Source organism: Pristiophorus japonicus, chromosome 3, assembly GCF_044704955.1.
Source record: "Pristiophorus japonicus isolate sPriJap1 chromosome 3, sPriJap1.hap1, whole genome shotgun sequence".
NCBI lineage: Eukaryota > Metazoa > Chordata > Chondrichthyes > Pristiophoridae > Pristiophorus > Pristiophorus japonicus.
In genome coordinates this window covers 306,851,947-306,879,547 of record NC_091979.1, presented here as the reverse complement: position 1 = coordinate 306,879,547, position 27,601 = coordinate 306,851,947, and the positions used below count along the sequence as shown (strand labels likewise).

The window sequence follows — 27,601 nt, the reverse complement described above, 5'->3', positions numbered from 1 at the left end:
TTGATAAAACAAACACAGTTCTGTTCCTGGATGTGCAGATAGTTGAAGCTTTCTATTTTCTCCACTAAATAATTTTAAACGCAGCCAGAAAATCTACCTCAAACATTTAAGATGATATTGCCAACCAGTTTTGGGGGCGATGAGAGGGTTCAGGCAGCCCACGGTACAATGACCCCTGTCTGACCCCGGTCTGACCCCTGTGACCCCCCACAGGCCGCGTGCTCAACATCCGGGGGCCGCGGGCGGGCGGGCGGTTGGCGGCTCGAGCAGGCGGTAGGGTGTGGGCACAGCGCGGGGAGCGGACACACGGCCCGGCCCGGCCCCGGGGGGGGGAGGGGAGGGGTTTGGGGATGAGTCGAGGGTTTGGGGTGAGGGGAGGGCTCCTACACCAGGGGAAGGGTTTGGAGGGGAGGGGTTTTACTGCACCGGGGATGGTGGTAAGGGACGAGATGCTGAGGTGAGCGCCGCAGTGGTGGGAGAAAGAGCCCGAACTGGTTGGGGGTGGGGGGGCGGGCGGTGGAGAGACAGCTCTTCACGGATAAGGGAGAGAAAGAATGCTACACTGTGGGGTGGGTGGGTGGAGGAGATGGGAGGTGAGAGAGAGCCTTTCCTCGACAAGGGGAGAGTGTGAAATTCCTCGATAGCTGGTGCTCCGATCCTGACCGTGGGAGAGGACGGTGGGAAACCCCTTTGTGGGAATGGTGGATGCAGGGTTTGAAGCCCACTTGACACTCCCAGTGAGGGGAGACTGGAGCTCTGTCTCTAAATTCTGGGTTGGCATCCAGCGGGGTACTTGCTTCCAGTGGGTGTGATTGACAACCCCTTCATCATATGGGTTGTGAGCAACATTCCCTCTAAGCTGCACGGCTGCGCAGCTCTCTGCCGGCCCCGCAAAGCCCTGGACTTGCTTTTTCAATGTTAAATTTCATGTATGCGCGAAACTGTGAATGGGCCTAAAAAAACAATTAATGGGAACATAGGTTGTGAGCCCATTCAACTCTCCAGCCGCATAGAACTAACCACCCTATCAGCTGGTATAAAGATGGTTATAGTCCGATGGTTATAGTCAGGGAAGGTGTGTTCACAGCATGGACTGTAATCAGCCTACGAATCCTTTTGTTACTTTTCATGATTCTCCAAGAGAAGAATGTGAATATATGAAAACACCCTGAGCATAGAGACCCTGACATCTGAGACTGAGGCATCAACACTGATGGGGGTGGTAGGCGGGGCGGGAGGGGAGGAACCCCAATACTGGGAGAGAAACACTCTGATATGGAGGAGGAGGGAGAAAGAGAGACCCCCATGGGCCTGAGACCCTGTTATAGTGTGGGAAGAGAGACCCGGTCATCGGATGGGTGTAGAGAGAGAGTTCTATAATAGGGAGTAAAGTTGACCAATAGTAGGACACTGGGACTGATGATAGGGACAACAGACCTGACACTGAGGGTCGATCAAGTGGAGAGGGATCAGAAACAAAAACAGGAAATGCTGCAAACACTGAGCAAGCCAGGCAGCATCCGTGAAGAAAGAAAGAGGTGTCAGTACTGGGGACTGAAGGGGAGAGACAATCTGACACTGGGCTGAGAATAAGGAGATGGGTCTGACACTAAGCAATGAAAGAGAGACACCAGGTTTAAAGGGGAGAGAGGGAGAGACATTGTGGATTGGGGCGAGAGGGAGAGACATTGGGGAGAGAGGGAGAAACATTGGGGATTGGGAGAGGGAGAGACATTGGGGAGAGGGAGAGACACTGGGGATTGGGGAGAGAGGGAGAGACACTGGGGATTGGGGAGAGAGGGAGAGACACTGGGGATTGGGGAGAAAGGGAGAGATATTGGGGATTGAGGAGAGAGGGAGAGACTTTGGGGAGAGAGGGAGAGACACTGGGGATTGGGGAGAGAGGGAGATACACTGGAGATTGGGGACAGAGGGAAAGACACTGGGGATTGGGGAGAGAGGGAGAGATATTGGGGATTGGGGAGAGGGAGAGATATTGGGGAGTGGGGAGAGGGAGAGACATTGGGGATTGGGGAGAGAGGGAGAGACATTGGGGAGAGAGGGAGAGACATTGGAGATTGGGGAGAGAGGGAGAGACATTGGGGAGAGAGGGAGAGACACTGGCAATTGGGGAGAGAGGGAGAGACACTGGGGATTGGGGAGAGAGGGAGAGACATTGGGGAGAGAGGGAGAGAGGGAGAGACATTGGGGAGAGGGAGAGACATTGGGGATTGAGGGAGAGACATTGGGGATTGGGGAGAGACATTGGGAATTGGGGAGAAATGGAGAGACATTGGGGATTGAGGAGAGAGGGAGAGACATTGAGGAGAGAGGGAGAGACATTTGGGAGAGAGGGAGAGACACTGGGGATTGGGGAGAGAGGGAGAGACATTGGGGGGAGAGACATTGGCGATTGGGGAGAGAGGGAGAGACATTGGGGCGAGGGAGAGACATTTGGGATTGAGGGAGAGACATTGGGGATTGGGGAGAGACATTGGGGATTGGGGAGAAATGGAGAGACATTGGGGATTGAGGAGAGAGGGAGAGACATTGAGGAAAGAGGGAGAGACATTTGGGAGCGAGGGAGAGACATTGGGGATTGGGGAGAGATACTGGGGATTGGGGCATTTGGGAGAGAGGGAGAGACATTGGGGATTGGGGAGAGAGGGAGAGACATTGGGGATTGGGGTGAGACACTGGGGATTGGGGAGAAAGGGAGAGATATTGGGGATTGAGGAGAGAGGGAGAGACATTGGGGAGAGAGGAAGAGACATTGGGGAGAGAGGGAGAGACATTGGGAAGAGAGGGAGAGACACTGGGAATTGGGGAGAGAGGGAGAGACATTGGGGACTGAGGAGAGAGGGAGAGGGATTGGGGAGAGGGAGAGACACTGGTGATTGGGGGAGAGGGAGAGACACTGGGGATTGGGGAGAGAGGGAGAGATATTGGGGAGAGGGAGAGACACTAGGGATTGGGGAGAGGGAGAGACTTTGGGGAGAGAGGGAGAGACATTGGGGATTGGGGAGAGATCGAGAGACACTAGGGATTGGGAAGAGGGAGAGACTTTGGGGAGAGAGGGAGAGACATTGGGGAGAGAGGGAGAGACACTGGGGATTGGGGAGAGAGGGAAAGACACTGGGGAGAGAGGGAAAGACACTGGGGAGAGAGGGAGAGACACTGGGGATTGGGGAGAGGGAAAGACATTGGGGATTGGGGAGAGGGAGAGACACTGGGGATTGGGAAGAGACTGGGGATTGTGGAGAGAGGGAGAGATATTGGGGAGAGAGGGAGAGACATTGGGGATTGGGGAGAGGGAGAGACACTGGGGATTGGGAAGAGACTGGGGATTGTGGAGAGAGGGAGAGATATTGGGGAGAGAGGGAGAGACATTGGGGATTGGGGAGAGAGGGAGAGACATTGGGGAGAGGGAGACGTTGAGGATTGGGGAGAGAGGGAGAGACATTGGGGATTGGGGAGAAACACTGGGGATTGGGGGGAGAGGGAGAGACATTGGGGAGAAAGGGAGAGACATTGGGGATTGGGGAGAGAGGGAGAGACATTGAGGATTGGGGAGAGAGGGAAAGACTGGGGATTGGGGAGAGAAGGAGAGACATTGAGGATTGGGGAGAGAGGGAGAGACATTGGGGATTGGGGAGAGAGGGAGAGACATTGGGGATTGGGGAGAGAGGGAGAGACATTGGGGATTGGGGAGAGAGGGAGAGACATTTGGGGATTGGGGAGAGAGGGACAGACACCCGGTGCTGAGAGGCAGAGTTGTTGGGAAGCCGGTGAAGAGGAGGCTGCCTCCAGTGTGCCATTCTCTGGAAGTTTTTCTTGCCCGGGTGCCAGTATGAATGGGCACCGCCACACGTGGTGAATGCGAATGCTCCCTAAATCGCTGTATTGTGCCCTCTGGAAGGGGCACTTGTAGCCAATGGCAGAGCAAAGATGGTCTCTAACATGTGGGAGCAATGTTGAACATGTCGGATAGACAGAGAGGCAGTGGTTTAACATTGGGGCACTTGGATGAGGTTTCGATGAACCAGCGCGGCTTGGGTCCCCGCTTGGTTTGGTCGCTCTGGCACTGCACTACTCTCGGGCTTGCTGACTGCTGTGCTTTCTCTCCCCTGCACAGTGACGGGAATAGTTGAGTCTTGGAGCTGTTGGTGACGCTGTTCCCCTTCCTCGCCAGTGAAAGCGCCCGAGCGAACCGTGCCCGGCACTCAAGGTGAAGGCGGACAACAAACAATAAACCCCCTCGTAAAACTGCAAAATGGATGCACATCTTGCTCACAGTGTCAGCAGCCCGACCAGCCCCTGCGACGACATGCTGAAAAATATGAACAGTTTGGAGGCTATACAGCTGTGTGACCGAGAAGGTAAGGTTGGGAATCTGGAGGAAATAAACGAATGCACTGGAAACTCGGGTGGCTCACGCCTGCGAGGCGTTCATTGTCAAGTACATGGGATTTAAATTCGCTTGTAAGATTTGCCAATGGTTCGGTTTCACGCTCGGTTCTACTGATGAATGCTGGCTTTTAATCGTGTTTAGTGGAATTGATGCGCATTCATTTCTTGTAGCTATTCCGTTTGTCTTACGGCTTTTCACAATGCCGATTTGATCGATGTAATCAAAGCGTGCTGCAATCTTTATTATCTCATGTTTTAAAACGAAAATCCATAATGGTTTACCCGCCGGAGTAAAACAGTTCACAAAAGGCAACGGGAATTCGGCGCATTTTATGGTTACATTTTCAGCACCATGGACAAGATAGGAAAGAGTCGCTCAATCTACTGCAGTGAGCAAAATACATACACTATACTTGTCTGCTGTGGTATACAATGGTTGATTCAAACAAGGCATACAATTTGGCTTGTCTTTTGTGTAAAGCAATTGCTTCGGTTCCTAGAATAAAGCACACTTCCACTCAGGAAGGACTTGCTTCAGATTAATGCTTAATTGGTAGCAGTCTTGGTATTTTTGTCGCATTGTTGAAATGACTGATGCTAAAGTTCCCTTGTGCCAGTGTCTTAAGAAACAAAATAGCCACAGTGAATAACATAATATGCATTTGTTGCAGTAATCATACTGAAGCATAACGTCATTTCAGTACAGCCCAATCTTTCAAAAGCCTCAAGTTCACTCAGGTGCAAAAGTTTTTCTCCCATCAATAGTGTTAACATTCTTACTAACTTCCCCCACCTATACAGCTGGATATTTTTTAATAACTTTTTTTCAAAAAGCAAACAATAATGTAATGCACAAATATACAAATACATTGAAATATTAACATATTAAAACATTTGTTTGATCTGGGTAGAGAGTTTGATAGTGCGTAAGTCAGTTCAGAGACACAAAATTAAATTTAAAAGTAGCTTCATAACAAAGCAAAGAAGTAGCTGAGTGTATGTGGGCAAATTATCCCTAAATAAAAAGGCAGATTAAGGAGCATCATAGACCACTTTAACTGCAATTAGTTCTGTCACTGGGCAACCAAGGTTTTGTGACCTATCAGTCCTGAAAGAGAAAACCTTCAGACTATATTTGGAGCAATTCAGAATGATTATCGTGAGGACTTTGTATTATTTTCTCTGATTGAGCTATGTTCCATGCACCATAAAATACTGAAGTGCTTTGTCAGTCTACTTAAAGTAAAAGTGTTTTGTTTTAAACACAGTGAAACTTCCACCTTTTCTGAGAATCCTATCTACCATATATCAGACTGAGCCAAGTTGTGAGAGTCTGTGGCTTCAAGGTTTTCATTTATATTGGTTTAATGAAATTCTTGGACATATTTGACAAATGAACAGCTTTTGATGCACAGCATTCAGACGAAAGGAAGGTGAATAGAAATTGATGAAAGCAGGATGCACTCTTGCAGAATCTAGCAAGGATCAGTGAGCTGTATGCTCAGGTGACTGATTTCAAAATTAAAATTAGCAGTGTTTATAATGAATAGATTTTATTGATTGCACAAGTCATAATTTTGATAAGATATGAACAAATAAAGAATATTGTGTCGCAGTACTGCTTTATGTATAACCATTGAATTACTTAAGATTTATATTAGCTTTGTATTTCACTACACTTTCTGTAACTGCTGCTTTTTCAAATCTTATAGATTTCAGTTTTGTGTTTACAATTTGAGTTTTCTAGGCTTTACTAAGATTTCCTAGAATCCACTGAAAATTTAAATGGAAAATGACATTAAGAATGGTATAAGATGGCAGTGGTGTACTCAATGCAGGGGAATGCGGTAAGGTGAAATGCTATGGCCAGCAAGGGATCTTTAATTAGCAGTAGCGGTCACGGGGTGGGGAGGAGGTGTTGTAATAGGAGAGAAGGAATGTTTTTGGCAAAGTATAGGAAAATGAGGGAGCTGGAGTTGTATTAAGCCTATAGAGTGGACAGGTTGCAGGCGCTAATTCTCAGAGAGATTCCAGTACAAACTGGAAATAGAGCTGGGCAGGAGTGAGCTGGTACAGGGGAGCGAGAGCAGATCTGTGAAATTATAAGTCAATTTCCTGTTGTATTGCCCACAAAAAGGGATTAGTTTCCTGAAAATGCAATAATAATATACCAAAATAAAGTATCTGTATAATAAAAAATATTAACTATAATGCAATCCCTAATATCTTGAAATGATTAATTTTAATCAAAGCAATGTAATTAAAATCATAACTATTAACAAATTTATATGATGCATATTTAATATGCAATCTATAATCTACTAAAAGCGTTATAAAAATATTTTTCATTTATATTTTTTAAAATCAGAAGGTTTAATGCCAGATGGCAACTCGTAGAGGGGAGGCAAAGCTGGGAGTGTTAACAGAGCCAGAGGCTTGAATTCGGAGCATTCTAGGAGGTAGAAACTGGATGGAGTGGTAAGTGGGCCAGAGTACTGAACCTCTAAGGTAATAGCAGTGGCCATTGGAGAAAAGGGGTGAGCTTTGTTCAGGGCTGGAGACCTGAAGCTGAAATGCTTTTGGAAGGCAAACATAGAGGCGAGTTCAGAGCAGGGCTGGAGGCCTGTTCAGCCATCAAAGAACTCACTTTGGGAGTGGAAGCAAGTCTTCCTCAATTCCGAGGGACTGCCTATGATGATGATGATGGAGGCCTGAAGCTGATGCGTGTTCTGAGGTGGCCAGGCTATAAGTGCGAAATGAAAATCTGAACAGCTACAAAAGTAAGATAGAATTTTTAAAACTCAACTTGAAGTTAAACTAAAGTCTGTTACATTAAATTTGGCAAAATTTCACACTGTTGTGCAATTTGGACAACTGAAGATGAATGTTCTGTACTTGCGATTTGACATAATCATCTGTTATAACTGCAGCGCTTCTTGAGGTGCAGAATTTGTAAATAGTAAGATTTAATGAGCGTATCCTTTAATATTTCATGTTATATATTTCCTAAAAATGGATTCTTCATTCATAGTATCTACTGCACACTGTATATATAGACTAAGTTGAGCTATCCTGGACAAGGAGGGAATCTGCAAGCTGATATCCTGTCACGATGTTTTGACATGGAACATTAACCATGTGACCTTTTTTGCTCCATGTGATTGGAAGAGCTCACTTCAACCTTGAGGCTCTGGATTGCTTCTCCTGTGAACATTCGTTCCTGTTTCATTATCATTATCGTTGCGTATGTGTTTTTCATGTTTCTAAAATTTTTCACCATTTAAAATTTCATCTTGTTTGTCTTCAAGCCCCTCATCAAATGATTTTCATGGTGTTGTATGCCCACAAAATAGTTTCATCAGAGGACATAAGTGTGATGCAAAACAGTTTTGTTCTATGAGCTATATATATTTTTCTAATCATTTCAAATTTGTAGTATCCTCTGAGCACCTCCTTGTGACAATTACATTGGCTCCTGCAGACCGTGTGTTTGAATCAAAGCTGCAGTAGCCATTGGTGTTAAGTTAATAAAATTATGGAGTTATTGAATAACAAAAGGTAGTTCATATGCTGATTTCATTAAACCACATTGAATGTACTTTCCAGGTGTTAGTTGTGATCATCATAGGCAGTTCCTCAAAATCGAGGAAGACTTGCTTTCACTCTAAAATTGAGTTCTTGGGTGACTGAACAGTCCAGTACGGGAATTACAGTCTCTGTCACAGGTGGGACAGACAGTTGTTGAAGGAAAGGGTGGGTGGGGGAGTCTGATTTGCTGCACGCTCCTTCCGCTGCCTGCGCTTGGTTTCTGCGACGAGACTCGAGGTGCTCAGCACCCTCCCGGATGCTCTTCCACCACTTAGGGCGGTCTTTGGCCAGGGACTGCCAGGTGTCGGTGGGGATACAGCATTTTATCAAGGAGGCTTTGAGGGTGTCCTTGAAATGTTTCCTCTGCCCATCTGGGGCTCGCTTGCCATGTAGGAGTTCCAAGTAGAGCGCTTGCTTTGGGAGTCTTATGTCAGGCATCATCATCATCATAGACAGTCCCTCGAAATGAGGATGACTTACTTCCACGCCAAAAAAGGATGAGTTCACAGATGTTTCAATGAAGAACCTAATATTCTAGGGCCCAAACTACATCATGAAGGGTGGAAGATGCCTGTGCGTGGATTTTTTTAACGTGGGGTGGCCGTTGCACAATGTGGCCCATCCAACGGAGCTGGTCGAGTGTGGTCAGTGCTTCGATGCTGGGGACGTTGGCCTGAACGAGAACACTGACATTGGTGCGCCTGTCCTCCCAGGGGATTTACAGGATCTTGCGTTGAATAGCACTGAGAGAAGACTTATGGTTTGCCGTGACGTATGTATGCGTGTGTCTTAAGGTCAGACCTTGAAAGTGTCATTTTTTAAAACAGATCAATGTAAAATATCACTAATGTTAGCATCTTCCTGAATAAAATGTAATAGGATTTGGTCCAGACAAAATAAAAAGCAGTTGTCCCTATCTTCTACAGACCATGATTATCCTGTGTTTACAGTAAGCGATAATTATGGAATTTACCTTTCCTGATACAATATGTTGGTATATTGCAAAACTGCGGCATCCCTACACAGTATAAAGCAGCCCTCCATGGACTTTCTTAACGGACAGTCTTTACATGAAGTACTAAGTCTATACAGCAAAGAAAGGATACACATGTAATTCCGCAATGCCTTGTAGTCTTTAGTTCTCCATTTTGCCTTGTTGATGAAATCTGCTAGGATAATAAAGGATTTGTGCGAAACGTTTCACCCACCTAACATCAGAGTTTGATAACCATTTATACTGCAACAACTAGAATGAAATCAGGAGCTGCAGTTTGAACTCCTGCCATTGTTTGGCTCCTGCATGGTTGGAAATGTAATTTTCTTGTTTAGGAAAGAACTCAGCAGATGCCTGGATATTTGTACAGGCAGAGCTGTCTTCCAACAGATAGAAATTTAAATGTTTTAGAAAATTCAGAGGAAAGAATGTTCTCTAAACATTTAAATTAAGATCAGGTAGGGAAACAAAGTAGAAAAACAGAAAATGTGGGAAATCTCAGCGGGTCAGGCAGCATCTGTGGAGAGAAAGCAGAGTTAACGTTTCGGGTCAATGACCCTTTGTCAGAACTGGAAATTCTTAACAAGCACTGAAAGGGGGAGGGGAAAAAAGAACAAAAGGGAAGGTCTGTGATAAGGTGGAAGACAGGAGAGATTAGAGAAACAAAAGGGATGATGGCACAAATTCAAATGGTAATGCCAGGAGTTAGAAAAACATTAGTTAAGATAGGGTGTGAATGGCAGGATAATGACCAACTGCCATTAGAGACAAGGAGAAAAAAAGAAAGAAACAAGCTCGGGGGGTGGGGAAAAGGGAGGCAAAGATTGGCAGCGGTTACGCTGTGAAATTGTTGAACTCGATGTTGAGTCCAGAAGGCTGTAAAGTGCCTAAACGAAAGATGAGGTGCTGTTCCTCGAGCTTGCGTTGAGCTTCGTTGGAACAGTGTAGGAGACCGAGGATGGAGAGGTCAGAGTGGGAGTGGAGTGGAGAATTAAAGTAACAGGCAACCGGAACTCAGGGTCACACTTACGGACTGAACGGAGGTGCTCCGCAAAGCGGTCACCCAATCTACGCTTGGTCTCCCCAATGTAGAGGAGACCACATCGTGAGCTGCGAATACAGTATACTAAATTGAAAGAAGTACAAGTAAATCATTGTTTCACCTGGAAGGAGTGTTTGGGGCCCTGGACAATGGGAAGGGAGGAGGTAAAAGGCAGGTGTTGCATCTCCTGCGCTTGCACGGAAAGGTGCTGTGGGAAGGAGAGGGGGTGCTGAGGGTGACTGCGGAATGGACCGGGGTGTCGCGGAGAGAGTGGTCCCTTCGGAATGCTAACAGGGGAGGGGAGGGGAGGATGTGATTGGTGGTGGGATCACACTGGAGATTGTGGAGGATGATCCGTTGAACGTGGAGGCTGGTGGGGTGAAAGGTGAGGAGGACCAGGGGAACCCTGTCGTGGTTCTGAGAGGGAGGGGAAGGGGTGAGAGCAGAGGTGCGGGAAATCGAACGGACACAGTCAAGAATCCGTTCTTTTCAAACACTCTCCAGTTCTGACGATGGGGCATCGACTCAAAACGTTAAATCTGCTTCCTCTCCACAGATGCTGTCTGACCTGCTGAGATTTCCAGCATTTTCTGTTTTTATTCCAGATTCTAGCATCCGCAGTATTTTGCTTTTGTATTGGGGATACAAAGTGTCCAGGGGATCCAACACATCACCTCAGCACTTTGCAAGCCAGGTTTGATGCAGCAGTAGGTTTACATTCCATGTGTTGTCACACAGATATAATGTGATATTACGTCCTTCACTTCGGAGTCAGATCTGAACTGTGACTCTGGTTTTACACAACCAGTTTAGCATTGGTTTAAATATAAACTGCTTTGCACCAATGCTAAATCTGCAGTATTAATGCATCCCAGGCGAGCCAAAGTGACTTAGTTAAGACTAGAAATTCCATTTTTGGTCACAGCGGTATTTTTCCGCCAAAAATATCGCTATGACTCTGCTATGATTCTGAGGCCTAACATTCAGGAGAAAATGCGCCCAGTAGTAAAAATCGGCGCTACATGAGGATTCGTGGCGCAAACTGCAAATTTTCTGCAACTTTTCTCCAAGGCCTATACCGCTGCGAGTTGGGCCGAGGGAGGGGGGAAAGCATCAAAAAAAAAATTCCAAAAAAAAATCACAAAATTGAATCGCTGCAAAAGAATTAAAAAATAAAAACGTTAACTTTTTTGCAGGTTTCATACCTACCGCTGTTCCAAGGGCTGCAACGCAGGTTTTTCCCGGACGTTTTTTTTTTGTCCTATCTACGGGTGCGCTGCGAGCCAAATATCTGGCGAAAGCGCTACTTCGAGTCTTGCACGCTGGCGGTCCTCTCCCGCTGGCGCAAGACTTAACCGAATTTCCTGGTTTGCCGTTTTCCGCCAAAAACGGCGAAATATCGCCAAAAAATCCGGCGCAAGGTTAGGGAATTTCCAGCCCTGTGCGTCAACTAAAGAAAAAAACCCTTTGTGAATTGATTCTAGTTTCATTGTTTAATTGTCTTTGCTTCTGGATATTATTTTACTTGTAAATAAATTTGATCATGTAGTTTTAGCCTATACACAATAGTTTTTGCCTTCAAAAGTGGCGGAAAAAAGTGGTGAGCACCCTACATAATTTCCAGTAAGTAGTTTACCATAATTCGGGATCAATTGGAGTGTAGGCATGGTAACCTGTATATCACAGTCAATCAAGAAGCAGGTTTCATTTTGTAAGGGACGAGGTTTGTTTGTGCACAGCTGTGAACATGAGAGCAGGTGTCGCTAGGGGAAAAGCCTGAGATATAACAAAAACAGGCGGGTGAAAGTGCATCTTTTCACAAATGTTGATAAATGCCTGGAATAATCTGTTAGACAGATAGTAGACACAAAATTATTAGGGGTTTTCAAAATGTAGCTGGATGTTACGCACTGAATAGTAAAATATGAGAACATATGAGCAGGAGTAGGCTATACAGCCCCCTGAGCCTGCTCCACTATTCAATAAGATCGTGGCTGAACTTTTACATCACTGCTACTTTCCTGCCCTATCCCCATATTCCCTTAGTTCCCCAAAATCTATCAATCTCAATCTTGAATATACTCAACGACTGAGCATTCACAGGCCTCTGGGGTAGAGAATTCCAAAGATTCACAACCCTCTGAGTGAAGAAATTTCTCCTCATCTCAGTCATAAATGGCTGACCCCTTATCCTGAGATTGTGATCCCTAGTTCTAGTCTTTCCAGCCAGGGGAAACAGCCTCTCAGCATCTACTCTGTCAAGCCCTCTGAGAATTTTATATGCGTCAATGAGATCACCTCTCATTCTTCTAAACTCCAGAGAATATAGACCCATTCTACTTAATCTCTCCTCATAGGATAGCCCTCTCATTCCAGGAATCAATCTAGTGAACCTTCATTGCACTAAAGTAAGTATATCCTTCCTTGGGTCAGGAGACCAAAACTGTACACAATACTCCAGGTGTGGTCTCACCAAAGCCCTATATAATTTCAGCAAGACCTCCTTACTCTAATACTGCAATCCCCTTGAAATAAAGGATAACATATCATTTGCCTTCCTAATTGCTTGCTGTACCTACATGTTAACTTTTTGTGATTCGAGTACAAGGATACCCAAATCCCTCAAACCCAACATTTACTAGTCTCTCACCTTTTAAAAAAATCCTGCTTTTCTACTCTTCCCACCAAAGTGAATAATTTCACACTTTGCCACATTATACTCCATCTGCCACCTTCTTGCCCAATCACTTAACCGGTTTATATCTTTTTGCAGCCTCTTTACGTCCTCCTCACAGCTTACTTTCCCATTTAGGTTTGCAACATCAGCAAATTTGGATATATTACAGTAGATCTCCTCATCTAACTCATTGATATAGATTGTAAATAGCTGAGGCCCAAGCACTGATCCTTGCGGCACTCCACTAGTTACACCCTGCTATCCTGAAAAAGACCCGCTTATTCCTACACTGTTTTCTGTCTGTTAAGCAATCCTCAGTCCATCCAATATTACCCGGAATCCCATGAGCCCTAATCTTGTGTAACAATGCCTTCTGAAAATCCAAATATACTACATCCACTGATTCCCCTTTATCTACCCTGCTAGTTACACCCTCAAATAAATTTGTCAAACATGATTTCCCTTTCATAAAAGCGTATTGACTCTGCCTAGTTGTATTGTGATTTTCCATGTAACCTGTTACCACGTCCTTAATAATAAATTCTAGCATTTTCCCTACTACTGATGTCAGGCTAACTGGCCTATAGTTCCCTGTTTTCTCTCTCCCTCCTAGGGCTAGCTTTGATGAGTTGCTTGTGCTTTTAGCAACCCAGGCTTTTTTCATATGATAATGATTGCGGTTTTGCATATCTATTTTTTCTTTCTGACTTACTTGGTAACCATGCTGAAAGTCTGTGACCTGGAAATTGTGCTTCCTTAGCGCCTCCTGTTATCGCCTCCAGTGGGTGAAAACGGGATGCTAAGCACTTATCGACCGGGCATGGCGAGTTGATGAACTCCCGTCATATTTGGTAGGAGGTTTACGGCGTTGCGCCCGATCTCCTTCGCCCGGAGATTGTGATATCATTCCGTGCGCATCGCCACAGTAGCACACTGGACCTGAACTTCGGTTCTGCACCCTGCAGTATCGCCGGACGAAAATAGCGGCAGCTGCAGGAGGCGGGGACGATGCTTAAAGGCGAGATGGTCGAAGTAAGTAAAAAAAAAAAATTTCTTACAGTACTCTGTGAGATTTTTTTCCCCCAAATTTTTCCCTCACAAACGATCAGCCCGGCACTCTGCTGCAGTGCATTGGGCCGGATTGCGGCTGCCGTCAGGAATCAGGTAAGTACTTCCATTGCAGAGCCTGCAGCGATGGCCCTTTCCTTTAAGGGAGGGAAGGAATCTTCCAATGCGGCAGTGCCGCACGGCCCATTGTGCAGCGCTGCACATCTACTGCATCATTTGCTGCCTCTTGCGCTCCAGAAAGGAAGTAGAGCGCTTGATTTAGCGTTCCACTTCCTTCCTGGAGCGCAAATGTCAAATTTTTTAAAAGTTAGAAAATATTAGCACCTTGTGCTAATTTTTTCAACTTTTAAAAGTTAGCGCCCTAAACTGGACGCTCCCAAATTTCTTCCCCTAGATTCCCTATTTTAACCAAACCTGCTCAGCGGGTTTGAGTCGAATGCCCATTTTACACCCCAGTTGATTTTGAGCTCTTATTTACTTTAATGGAGAGTAAAATAGGATGGGGTGTAAAATGAACGTTAGTCCCGAATCTGCCCAGTTCAAGCTGGGCAGGTTAGGTTAATATCAGGCCCTAGAGTTTGATAAAGGGAGTACAGCAATAGAATGCCCTATGCACCAATTATCTGCATGAGATTGATTCCTCATGAGCTCATGTTTGCTTCCTGTTTTAAGTCACTTTGGCCATACAAGCTTAACCTTTATCCTAAATATAGCCTTGGTTTCTGCCCACATCATGAACTTCAAGTAGTGGTTTTTGCAGCCCAACTTTGTTTATTATAATTGCATATTGCTTAGACCGTAGGTTTTCAGATTGGAATTTGCAGACTAGGGGAGATCGGCAAGATCATCAGATTTTTCTCACTGTGGGATTTGGCATATGTTACACAAGTATAGTGTCTTAAAAAATCTGCATTTATTTTATACATATTTCAATCCATTTCTGATGCTAACTTTATTCAAATCTGCATTAATAATACTTTCTTTTGAAGCTGACACTGTCTGAAAGAAATGAGGACTACAGGTCACTGGAAGCATGTCAGTATTTGCAGATGGTGCTCCAGTTAGAAAAGTTTGAAGTCCACTGTTTTAGACTACATCCTAGGTTTCTTTAAAAAAATTGGTTTTCCATTTCCATTTCAAACAAGAGAGCGTTATTCCAGCATTTTATCCTCCTCCTCATAAATCAAAGCTGAATTACATTTTACTTAAATAAATGTTTTCAAAACTGTTTATATAATTTGTACTGAAGAAAGAACTTCCATTTATATGATGCCTTCACAGTTAACAAATACTTTAGCAGTATTGGCACTGTTGTCCTGTAGGCAAACTAGGCAGCCATTTAGCATACAGCAAGGTTCTAGAAATAAGATAAATGACCAACTGTTAGTTGAGAGATAAGGTTTGACTCAGAACTTTTTTGCTCTTCAAATAATGTCATGGAATCAGCTACATCCATCTGAATAGGTAGCTGGGGTCTTACATCTCACTTGAAAGATAACTTCCTGCACTCTCTGCAGTGGTATGAGCCTAGAATATGTGCTTGAGACCTGGAGCAGAGCTTGAATTCACAACTATCTGATTTAGAAGTGATAGTACTAACACTGAGCCAACCTGGCACTAAGTCATTTCTTTTGCAAATTCTCCTTGACTTATCTTCGATCTTGGCTCCAAAGTTCCTGGAAAGCCCACTTCCAAATAGAAATTGGCTAAGCGAATGATAGAATATGAGAGAATTTATTTTGTTGACTTTAAAAAATAATCGTAACACTGTGCAATGGGGTTGGTGTTTGCATGTTCTACACACAATCAACACTGCCAGATCTTCCACAGTCAGCCCTAATTTAATATTTATGGTGAACTGCTGACTTGGAGGGAGTCTGCTGCTGAGATTTTGCTTAGTGGAGGGAGGGAGGTGGAATTTTCAAGGTTGCTGCAGTCATTTAAAGGGGACATAGATGTGGCAGGAAAAAAATTGTCCAGTGTCTGGAAATAGCTTCAAAGAATGAATTGACGCAGGTGTAGAGCTGCTGCTTCAGGAAATGGGCAAAAGAAGGATTGCCCTGTTCAGGAGTCCACAGATTGCATGGTAGGAGGTGGTGTAAGTTGTGAATGCTGTGTCCAACATCCAGAGGACCTGAGTGCAGATGAGAAAGTTAGCACATGCAAGGCATTCTTTGCAGCTTGGTTTTCCAAAGCACAGCAGAGCTTGAAATCCCGGTATGGACATTTAAAAGGAGAGTCTGTGTGCTGACATCACTGAAACAAACTGGGTGAAGAATCTGGAAAGTGATGTCATTTCTAATGCAGAGGAAGGAGCGATGACGTTTGAGGAATAAAAGAAGTGTTCAATTATTTATTCACATTTTAATAATTAACTCACCATCATCATAGGCAGTCCCTCGGACTTGCTTCCACTCTAAAAGTGAGTTCTCAGGTGACTGAGGAGCACAATGTGGAACCTACAGTCTCTGTCACGCAGACAGTGGTTGAAGGAAAGCGTGGCTGGGGAGCCTGGGTTGATGCACGCTCCTTCCGCTGTCTACGTTTGATGTCTGTTTGTTCTTGGCGATGGCACTCGAGGTGCTCAGCGCCCTCCTGGATGCTCTTCCTCCACTTTGGGTGGTCTTGAGCCAGGGATTCCCAGGAGTCGGTGGGGATGTTGCACTTTGTCAGGGAGGCTTTCAGGATGCCCTTGAAGCGTTTCCTCTGTCCACCTGGGGCTCGCTTGCCGTGTCGAAGCTCCGCGTAGAGCGCTTGCTTTGGGAGTCTCGTGTCGGGCATGCGGACGATGTGGCCCGCCCAACGGAGCTAATCGGGCATGGTCAGTGCTTCGATGCTGGGAATGTTGGCCTGAGCAAGAATACTGACTTTGGTGCGCCTGTCCTGCCAATGGCTTTGCAGGATCTTGCGGAGTTAGCATTGGTGGTACTTCTCCAGCACTTTGAGTTGTCTGCTGTATAGAGTCCATGTCTCTGAGCCATATAGGAGGGCGAGTATCACTACTGTCCTGTAGACCATGAGCTTGTTGCCGGGTTTGAGGTCCTGGTCTTCAAACACTCTTCCTCAGGTGATCAAAGGCTGCACTGGCGTACTGAAGGCGGTGTTGGACCTTGTCGTCCATGTCTGCTCTTGCTGACAGTAGGCTCCTGAGGTATGGAAAATGGTCCACGTTGTCCAAGGCCTCGTCGTGGATTTTGATAATCGGGGTGGGGGGGGGGTGACGGGACAGTGTTGAGTGGCAGAATCAGGTTGATAGAGGAACTTTGTCTTACGGATGTTTAGCGTAAGGCCCATGCTCGCGTACACCTCGGTGAAGGTGTTGACGATGGCTTGGAGTTCGGCTTCCGAGTGTGCGGAGACGCAAGCGTTGTCTGTGAACTGGGACTACTTTGGATGTGGCCTGGAGGCGACGGAGGTTGAACAGATTCCCATCTGTTCTATAATTTAGCTTGACTCTGGCGGGGAGCTTGCTAAGGGTGAGATGTAACATTGCAGCAAGGAAGATCGAACATAGCATTGGTGCGATGACACAGCCCTGCTTGACTCCGGTCTGTGGTGGATCTATTGGTCAGGATCATGGCTCGCATGTCGTCATGGAGCAGACAGAGGCTGGTGACAAACTTTTAAGAGCAGCCGAAACGGTGGAGGATGCTCCCTAATGCCTCATGGTTGACAATGTCAAAGGCCTTTGTGAGGTCAAAGAAGGCCATGTACAAGAGTTGGTGCTGTTCCCTGCATTTCTCTTGTAGTTGTCGCGCGGTGAAGATCATGTCCGTTGTACCCTCAGTGGACGGAATCTGCATTGCGACTCTCGGAGGAGCTCTTCAGCCACAGGGAACAGATGATTGAGGAGGATTCTTGCAATGATTTTCCCTGTGGCCGACAGCAGGGAGATTCCTCTAGTTAACTCAGTCGGACTTGGCCCCTTTTTTAAAGATGGTCATGATTACGGCATCCCTGAGATCTCCTGGCATGTTCTCCTCTTTAAAGATAAGAGAAATGAAATAATGTATTTGTGGCAAAAGTGCTTCTCCGCCATGCTTTAGTGCTTTGGCGGGAATTCCATCTGCTCTGTTGCCTTCTTATTCTTCAGCTGATGGATGTCCTTTTCTACCTCGTGCCGGGCTGGGGTTGTGCTGAGATGGTGGTGGTTAGCATGCTGTGGATGGAGTCGAGGACACTTGCGAAGAAGATAGAGTCTCAGTTAAAGAGATCTTCGAAATTCCTACTTCCAACGGGCACTGATTACCTCTTTGTCCTTGATGAGTACCTCACTTTTCTTGGCCAGCAGTGGGGTAGGGCCTTGGGTGCTTGGGCCGTAGGTGGTCTTGACTGCGCTGAAGAATCCACGCACGTCATGGTTATCGGTTAACTGCTGGGTCTCCTGTGCTTTCTCCACCCACCATCTGTTTATTAGGTCGCGGTTTTTTTGTTAGATCTCGGCCTTCAGCCGTCTGTAGAGCTGCTTTCTTGCTCTCGTGTTGGGTTGCTGTAGAACCAGTTGTGATCTATGTTGGAACCAATGACATAGGAAAGAACACATAGGGAGGGCCTGCTGAGAGTGTATCAGGAGCTAGGCGCTAAATGAAAAAGGACTTTAATCCAATAAAGAAAGGGAGAGTGGACAAAAATAATAATATAAAGAGCTATCGGGAGAGATTGAACCAGTTGGAGCATTTTTCTTTAAAAAAAGAGAAGACTTTGAGGTGACCTGATAAAGGTCTTTAAAATTATGAATGGGTTGGACAGGATAGATGTGGAGAGAATGTTTCCACTTGATGAAGAATCCAAATCCAAAACTTGCGGCCATAAATACAAGATAGTTGCTGATAAATCCAATAGGAACTAAGGAGAAATTTCTTCACTGAGAGTGGTTAGAATGTGGAACTCGCGACCACAGGAAGTGGTTGAGACAAATAGCTTAGATGATTTCAAAAGGAATCTAGAAGAGTACATGAGGGAAAAGAGCATAGAAAGATGTGCTGAAAGGCTGAGATGAGGTAGATGGAATGGGAGGAGTCTCGTGTGGAGTATGAACACTGGCACAGACTAGTTGGGCCAAATGGCCTGTTTCTGTGCTGTATATTCTATGTACTTTTATGTAAAAGAAAGAGGAGATAAGATGAAAGGTCATAGTCCAAAAGGAGATAAAAATGATATAAATATTCCAAGAACAGAAAAGTAAATACCTGTTAAAGATAAAATGCAGTAGTAAAACAATAAAAATATATTAAATTGTCTGCACAGCAATGTACAGTGCATTAGCAACCAAAGGTCAAAAAGTGTAAGAAATACACATTATGGCATGTGGGCAGGGTAGGTTCAGTTATCCAAATAAGAGTTATGTGCACGGATGCAGGTAGCATAACAAATAAAAACAATGGGTTAGAAGCACAAATTCAGTTTAAAGAATATTATGTAGATCTGGCTTCAAGCTGGGCATGATTGGGAGCTAAATATTCTAAGTTATAGGATCTTCAGTAAGGACAGGGATATTGGTGAAGGAGGGGGAATAACAATATTGATAAAAGACACAATCAAAGCAGTGGAAAGAAAGGACATAAGTAAGGGTGAACAGGCACTGGAAACAGTATGGGTAGAGCTAAGGAACAGTAAGAAATGCAAACTTCTGGTGGGAGTTGTCTACAGTCCTCCTGAAAACAGTGATGTAGTGCGGCAGTACTGATATCAGGGATACATGTAGCATAACTGAGATTATAATGGGTGATTTACATGTTTACATGGACAGGGAGAAGCAGAATAGCTCAAGAAGTAAAGGCAAATAATTTCTGGACAATTTTCTGGAACAGTATGTTGTAGGACCGACAAGAGATAAGGCCATACTAGATTTAGTGCTGAGTGTCATGTATGTACATTCTGTTTGTAGCCACCAGATGGTGGCATTGTTGGAGGCCACTGAGCACATGGTACTGCTCAGGAATAAAAGGAAAGCTATTTTGAGAGTCAGGCACTTTGGGCCGAAATAAAGCAGATCCAAGGTTATACCTTGCTTAGTTAAACAGTACTCAGTTTGAATCTTTATTGCATACATAACATTTGGCGACAAGAATACAAGAATCTTTGTTTGCAAAATGAGCATGATTGGATTTTTAGAGCGATTCATGGAGGGAGAAGATTGGGCAAACTTTGTGAACCGTTTGAACCAGTATTTCATGGTCGATGATGCAGATCGGCACCGGGCCATGTTCCTCACTGTGTGCGGTCAAAGATCTATGGTCTGATAAAGAATCTATTCATGCCTAGTGATCTAACAGAGAAAACATACGAGGAGTTGTATTCATTGGTACAGCAGCACCTCAAGCCATGCGACGCATCATCATCTCGAGATACAGGTTTTATACACACGTTCGATCGGAGGGCCAGAGCGTGGCAGAATTCGTTGCCGACCTGAGATGTCTAGCGGGACCGTGCAAGTTCAGGACAATGTTGGCAGACATGCTGCGGGACGTCTTAGTTATCGGTATCAACCACAAGGTAATCCTGCGCAAACTTCTGGCGGTGGAGGAGTTGGATTTAAAAAGGGCCATCCAGATCACTCAATCATGTATGACGACGGACAGGAGTCTAAGGCAAATAGCGGTGAAGAACCGAACCTCGGCAAGTACTGTAAATGTGATTGATTCGGCGTTCGGCAGAGCGGCACATGGCAGGGCCTATCCGGCTGCGTTCGCGAAAACTGTGGCTGCCCAAAGTCCGCCAGTGGGAATGTATCCGACTTCTCCGTGTTGGCGTTGTGGGGGAAATCATCGGCACCAGCAGTGCTGATTTAAGCAATATAGTTGCAAAGGCTGTCTGAGAGTGCGGCATCTCCAGCGCAAGTGTCCACAGATGAGCAAGAGAGCTGCAACACACCACGTGGAGGATGAGAGTCAGACTAGCACGGATCCGGATACGCAATCCGAGATGCCAGAGGAGGAAGTGTATGGACTGTACTCCTTCATAACTAAGAGTAAACCAATTTTGATTAATGTGAAGTTTAACGGGATACCGGTATCGATGGAACTGGACATGGGGGCGAGTCAATTGATCATGAACGAGAGAGCATTTTATAAGCTATGGGCTACTAAGACTGAGCCCTGTTAACGCCAAGCTTCGTGCGTACACCAAAGAACTGATAAAGGTGATTGGCAGTGCACAAATTAATGTGTTGTATAATGGTGCAGTTCACGAGTTACCGCTGTGGATTGTTCCAGGCAATGGCCCAACGCTGCTCGGCAGGAGCTAGTTGGAGAAAATCAGATGTGACTGGAATGACATAAAGACGTTGTCATCGGAGGAAGATATATGTGCCCAAGTATTGAGTAAGTTCCCCTCGCTGTTCGAACCGGGTATCGGCAACTTCACGGGAGCCAAGGTGCAGATCCACGTGGACTCAAATGCAAGACCTGTCCATCATAAAGCTCGAGCAGTGCCGTATATGATGAGGGAGAAGGTCGAAATTGAACTGGACAGACTCCAGCGTGAAGGGATCGTATCACCGGTCGAATTTAAGGTCGAATTTGTTCCTATGCTGAAAAGTGATGGCACAGTCAGAATCTGTGAAGACTACAAGGCTACGATCAACAGGGTTTCGAAACAAGATCAGTACCCGTTACCTAGGGCTGAAGACTTGTTTGCGACACTAGCCAGAGGGAAGTCGTTCACAAAACTGGACTTGACGTTGGCATATATGACACAGGAGTTGGTCGAGACGTCGAAGCGACTTACGTGCGTTAACACGCACAAAGGACTGTTTATTTACCACAAGGTGCCCTTTCGGAATTCGCTCGGCTGCAGCAATATTCCAGAGGAATATGGAAAGTCTACTGAAGTCAGTTCCCAGAACCATGTTCTAAGATGACATCCTGATCACCGGTCGTGACTCCAAGGAAAATCTGAACAACCTGGAAGAGGTTCTACTGCGTTTGGATAGAGTGGTACTCAGACTGAAACGTTCGAAGTGCGTCTTCATGGCACCGGAGGTCGAATTCCTCGGGACGAAAATCGCCGTTGATGGCATCAGACCTACTGACGTGAAAACCAAGGCCATCAAGAATGCACCCAAGCCGCAGAATGTGATGGAGCTGCATTTGTTCTTGGGTCTGCTCAACTACTTTGGTAACTTCCTACCTAAATTGAGCATCTTACTAGAACCACTGCACATGCTATTGAGAAAAGGCGACAACTGGGTGTGGGGCGCATCGCAAGACAGAGCTTTCGAGAAAGTCACCAATCTGTTTTGCTCGAACAAACTGCTGGTACATTATGACCCATGTAAACATTTAGTTTTGGCCTGTGACACATCGTCATATGGAATTGGTTGTGTGCTCCAACAAGCCAATGAGTCGGGGAAACTTCAACCTGTCGCGTATGCATCCAAAAGTTTGTCTAAAGTAGAAAGAGCCTACAGCATGGTTGAAAAAGAAGCTTTAGCGTGTGTGTATGGTATTAAAAAGATGTTCGGTCTGAGGTTCGAATTAGAGACTGATCACAAGCCGCTCATTTCATTGTTTTCCGAGAACAAAGGTATCAATACCAATGCTTCATCCCGCATCCAAAGGTGGGCGCTGACATTATCTGCCTATGATTATATCATTCGCCACAGACCTGGCACAGAGAATTGTGCCGATGCTTTGAGCCTGTTGCCGTTGCCCACACCGGAGGTGGAAACGCCAAAACCGGCAGATCTAATGTTAATCATGGATGCTTTTGAGAGTGAAGGAACCCCTGTCACGGCTCAACAAGTTAAGACCTGGACCAGCCAGGACTCGATTTTATCGGTGGTAAAGGGTTGCATCCTCAAAGGGGGATTGGTCTGCCATACCTAAGCAAATGTGCGAGGAGGCCAAACTGTACATTCGGCGCAAGGACGAACTGTCTATTCAAGCAGATTGCATATTGTGGGGCAATCGAGTTGTAATGCCCAAGAAAGGGAGAGAGAAGTTTGTGCGTGAGTTACACAGCACACATCCGGGTATAGTGATGATGAAGGCCATCGCTAGGACCCATGTATGGTGGTCAGGAATTTATTCTGAGCTGGGAGCATGCGTGCATCAGTGCAATATCTGCATGCAGCTCAGCAAAGCACCAGCGGAATCACCGCTGGGTCTGGTCGTGGCCATCCAAACCTTGGTTCAGGATCCATGTAGATTTTGCAGGTCCCTTCCTGGGCAAGATGTTTTTAGAGGTGGTGGGCGCTTATTCGAAGTGGATAGAATGCATGATCATGTCATCCAGCACGTCCACGGCAACCATAGAGAATCTCAATGTCATGTTCGCGACACATGGTCTGCCTGATATAGTGATGAGCGACAATGGTTCGTGCTTCACCAGTCAGGAGTTTCAGGAGTTTGTGAAACTTAATGGCATAAAACATGTAAGATCAGCACCGTCCAAGCCTGCATCCAACGAGCAAGCTGAACGTGCAGTACAAATTATCAAGCAAAGCATGAGGAGAGTAACCCAAGGGTCACTGCAGACCCGCTTGTCCTGCATACTGCTGAGTTACAGGACAAGACCCCACACACTCACAGGAGTCTCACCTGCTGAACTCATGATGAAAAGAGATCTTAAGACCAAGCTATCTCTGGTACACCCGGGTTTAAATAATCATGTTGAATACAGAAGACAAAGTCAAAAAGGGTACCACGATCACGCAACTGTGTCACGCGAGATTTCGGTTAATGATCCTGTATATGTGTTGAACTATGGTCAGGGTCCCAAATGGTTCACTGGTATGGTCATGGCCAAGGAGGGCAACAGAGTATTCGTTATTAAGCTCAAGAATGGGCAAACTTGCAGGAAACACATGGATCAGACAAAGCTGAGGCACACAGACGAGCCAGAACAGTCGGACGAAGAAACCATCGATGACCAACCAACCAGCAATCTTCAGAGGACTCGAGGGTCATCAGTGAACCTGGAATTTCCATCACAGACCTGTTCAATAAAAATGGACTTGCAATTCCTGACATGGTCACTGCCACTCCCAACAAGTCAGTCATCCAGCCATCAGCCATAACAGACCCCACACACTCACCCAAGGCTGGAATCGAACTGAGACGGTCAACCCGGGAGTGCAAAGCACCGGACTATCTCAACCTGTGAAAGACTGTGATAAGATCTCAGAGGGGGGTATTGTCATGTATGTACATTCTGTTTGTAGCCACCAGATGGTGTCATTGTTGGAGGCCACTGAGCAGCACGCACATGATGCTGCTCTGGTATAAAAGGCCAGCCATTTTGAGAGTCAGGCACTTTGGGCCGAAATAAAGCAGAGCCAAGGATTGTACCTTGCTTAGTTAAACAGTCCTCAGTTTGAATCTTTATTGCATACATAACACTGAGTAACGAACTAGAATTAATTAACAATCTGACAGTAAGGCAACATCACATGAATAATGACCATAATATGATTGAATTTGATACTGGGTTTGAGAGGGAGAAGCAAGAATCATAAAATAAGATTTTAAATTTAAATAAGGCAAACTTCGAAGGGATGAAAAATAAATTGACCATGTAAACTAGGCTGAGTTGCTATGGGTAAACCCACAGACAAACAACGACATTTTTGTTACAATGCACAACCAGTACATACCCCTTAAAAGGCAAAAGCACCACATGCAGTTAAACAACCATGGTCAGCAAGCAAAGTAAGAGACAATATCAAGCTCAAAGAAAAGGCTTACACAATTGCAAGGAAAAGTGGAAATCTAACAGACTGAGACAACTATAAAAGCAACATAGGGATATAAAGAAAGTATTATGAGCTGCAAAATGGGAGTCCGAATAAAAACTTGCAACAGATATCAAAGCTAACAGTACAAGTTTTTATAAATATATTAAGAGAAAGAGAGTGATAAGAGAGAATGTTGGTCCATTAAGGACAGATGCAGCTAATAGTATAATGGATAATAAAGAAATGGCAGACTTGTTAAATGAATACTTTGTATCCATTTACATAGTAGAGGAAGAGGACAAATAGTACAAAGGAACCTAAAATAAATCAAGATAAGGCACTTAGTGGATTTAATATAAATTACATAAAAATGGTTGCTATGGACTTTCTTTTCCCTAGCAACGGTGACATCAGTGCGACTGCTAAATTTTAAGCATGGATATTGTAAGAATTAGTAAAAAGAAGTATCACTAAGGACATCTGAGGTCTGGATGCATCATATGGTCCAGTTATACATAAATCTCAGTTTTGTTTTCATATCCTTTGCTAAAAAAGAAATCTACCATAGCAACCATTTATTTCATACACACTTATTGACATTTCAGATGGACCATAGTAATTTTAAAAGATAAAAGTACTGAAAAAACAAAATAGATCTGAAAAAAAGTTAGAGGCTGAAAAGAAATGCATATCTATGAATCATCATCAGAATCAAGGGTATTTGTTTCCTCAGCCCTAGAAGTCTCGGGCAAAAATGCAATATTTTCACAACCTACACACGAGCAGATGTCGGTGCAAGGTAGCTTGGTGAGACGATGAGCACCTTCCTTGCGCACACTGGATCTTTTTGCATGAACAATGTGCAAGCTCCATTACACTTGCTGATGCTGGAGGAAGTGTCATCCAGTCTGTGACACGTACATCATCTTCACGTTTCCACCCATGATCCTTTGGAGATAGAATTTCCGGCATGTTCTCAAGACATCGCTTGTGAATTGCGGACTGGTAATTGGCACGCTGTATATGCTTGTACAGTGAATCTTTATTTGCTGGCAAGCACTTCTCTGCATAACTTCCGGTCTTGGACATTTGACATCTGGCCTGGTTCACATCTCTGCATCCACTCTGCCTGTAGAGTTCGCAAGTGTATGCCTCTAGTTCTTCACAAAGGGATTGTGAAACAGCAAACGAGGTCCCTAACTTCTCAAATGTCGAGCAGTGCTCTTTACTGGCAATTAGGATCTTCCCCATTCCATACAGAATGAATCATAGAGCTGAAAAACAGTGAAACCCTATGAGAGCAGCACATCTTTCCCAAAGTGATCAAAGTTGCGATGAACATCTATTGTACGCGTGTTGTTTCCTCTTCCTGTGCGAACGTAGAGCTTGGCATCAATGTTCTTACAGAACACCGAGCACATTACAAAGACATCAGTGTCAGGACTGTTCATGATGATATGAAGGCACTGCACTGGAAGAAGATGGAAAGCCCTCGCAAGTATAACCTTGGGGTCTGTCTTTGAGCGAAACAGTCAAACCTTGGTGGCAGCTTCACTCCTCTCCTCTTCTTTCTGTACTGGTTCTGCAATGACTCGCTTCAGCTGCATAGAAATAAAAAGACAAGAAAAAACTCCAGAAAAGAATACGAGTAAAAGAGTGTGGGAGAGGGGAGACAAACTAAGAGAAAAAGCGAGGTAAATTAATGTGATAGACATTTGTCATGTTTTAATTTCATTCTTCTCAGTATTGATATGTGAGAAATATATATAAATAAATATATGAATGTACTCACGTTCATAGTTCTGATTTTCCCTGTCTTGCTTCTTCTTGGCTCTATCGATCTTGGATTTAACAGTGAATGTGGGATTGTTGGGAGTCTTTCTGGTGCAATACCCAGCTCCAGATCTAAACTTTCGATGACCTTCTCTGCAATTTTAGCTTCTCTAGTTCCAGTAAATTTCCACTGATGAACACGCATGAAAAATTTTATCCAGCTAGAGTTCAAAAAAGAAATGATGTTGCCTTTGGCTCCCGCAACTACGTGCATGCAGCACGCTGTTGTTTCGGTGCATGTAATCACTGACTCTAATCGATGTAGTACAGTGATAGTGATTGACTGATTTTATGGTACTGACAAATACAGCAATTGTGATTGGTCAGTTAAGTAACTCGTAATTACATCATCACTCTGGATTTTGATGAGATTTCTGCCTATTTTCTAATAAATGTTTCTGCAAAATGCTCACTTTTTGAAGATAGGAACATTGATTTTTGTGATAAGTGGTCCCTAAACGAATATTGGTGTGAATATCAAGTACTTCCACAGAGGGGATTATGGAAAAGCATTTTTTTGAGACGGCCTACGGTCTATAGCATAGACAGAGTAACTGATCAGTTCATACTTGTTCAAATACTCAGAGAGTCATCATGGATTTATGAAGAATCTAGTTGAATTTTTTGATGCGATCACTAACGCAGTGGACAAGGGAGTGTCTATGGATGTCGTACATATGGACTTCTAGAAGGCATTTGATAAGGTGCTGATCTCCGCCTCTATCCCAGGCCGAAGGGCCTCCCGGTCTGCTTCCCCCTCCCGCCCCCAAGTGCCTTGCCAGTGCCGGTCCCACTCCTCCGCCCCTCGCCCTGACGCAGGCAGCTATTAACGATTAGGATATAATTGGGATTACGGAGACATGACTCCAGGGTGACCAAGGCTGGGAACTCAACATCCAGGGGTATTCAATATTCAGGAACGATAGACAGAAAGGAAAACGAGGTGGGGTAGCGTTGCTGGTTAAAGAGGAAATTAATGCAATAGTAAGAAAGGACATTAGCTTGGATGATGTGGAATCTGTATGGGTAGAGCTGTGGGATACCAAAGAGCAGAAAACGCTAGTGTCCAGACCACCAAACAGTAGTAGTGAATGGCATCAAACAAGAAATTAGGGATGTGTGCAATAAAGGTACAGCAGTTATCATGGGCGACTTTAATCTACATATAGATTGGGCTAACCAAGCTGGTAGCAATGCGGTGGAAGAAGATTTCATGGAGTGTATTAGGGATGGCTTTCTAGACCAATATGTCGAGGAACCAACAAGAGAGCTGGCCATCACAGACTGCGTGTTGTGTAATATGAGAGGACT

The 27,601-nt window shown here is 45.0% G+C and overlaps 1 protein-coding gene across 6 annotated transcripts in view; it reads left to right on the top strand.

Annotated features, from left to right (window-relative positions):
• The first annotated feature begins 203 nt into the window (after positions 1-203).
• Positions 204-27,601, top strand: part of phyhiplb (phytanoyl-CoA 2-hydroxylase interacting protein-like b) — a 107,063-nt gene continuing 79,665 nt past the window's right edge. Inside the window, exons 1-2 of one of the 6 annotated variants that reach the window (XM_070876866.1) lie at positions 204-273; positions 4,136-4,379. In XM_070876866.1, the coding sequence (XP_070732967.1) occupies positions 4,274-4,379 (106 nt within the window). In that variant the 5' untranslated portion in view covers positions 204-273; positions 4,136-4,273. Of the gene's footprint in view, positions 274-403; positions 458-615; positions 1,076-4,135; positions 4,380-27,601 lie in introns of those variants that run through there. The other 5 variants (XM_070876870.1, XM_070876867.1, XM_070876868.1 and 2 more) reach the window with 5 other exon arrangements.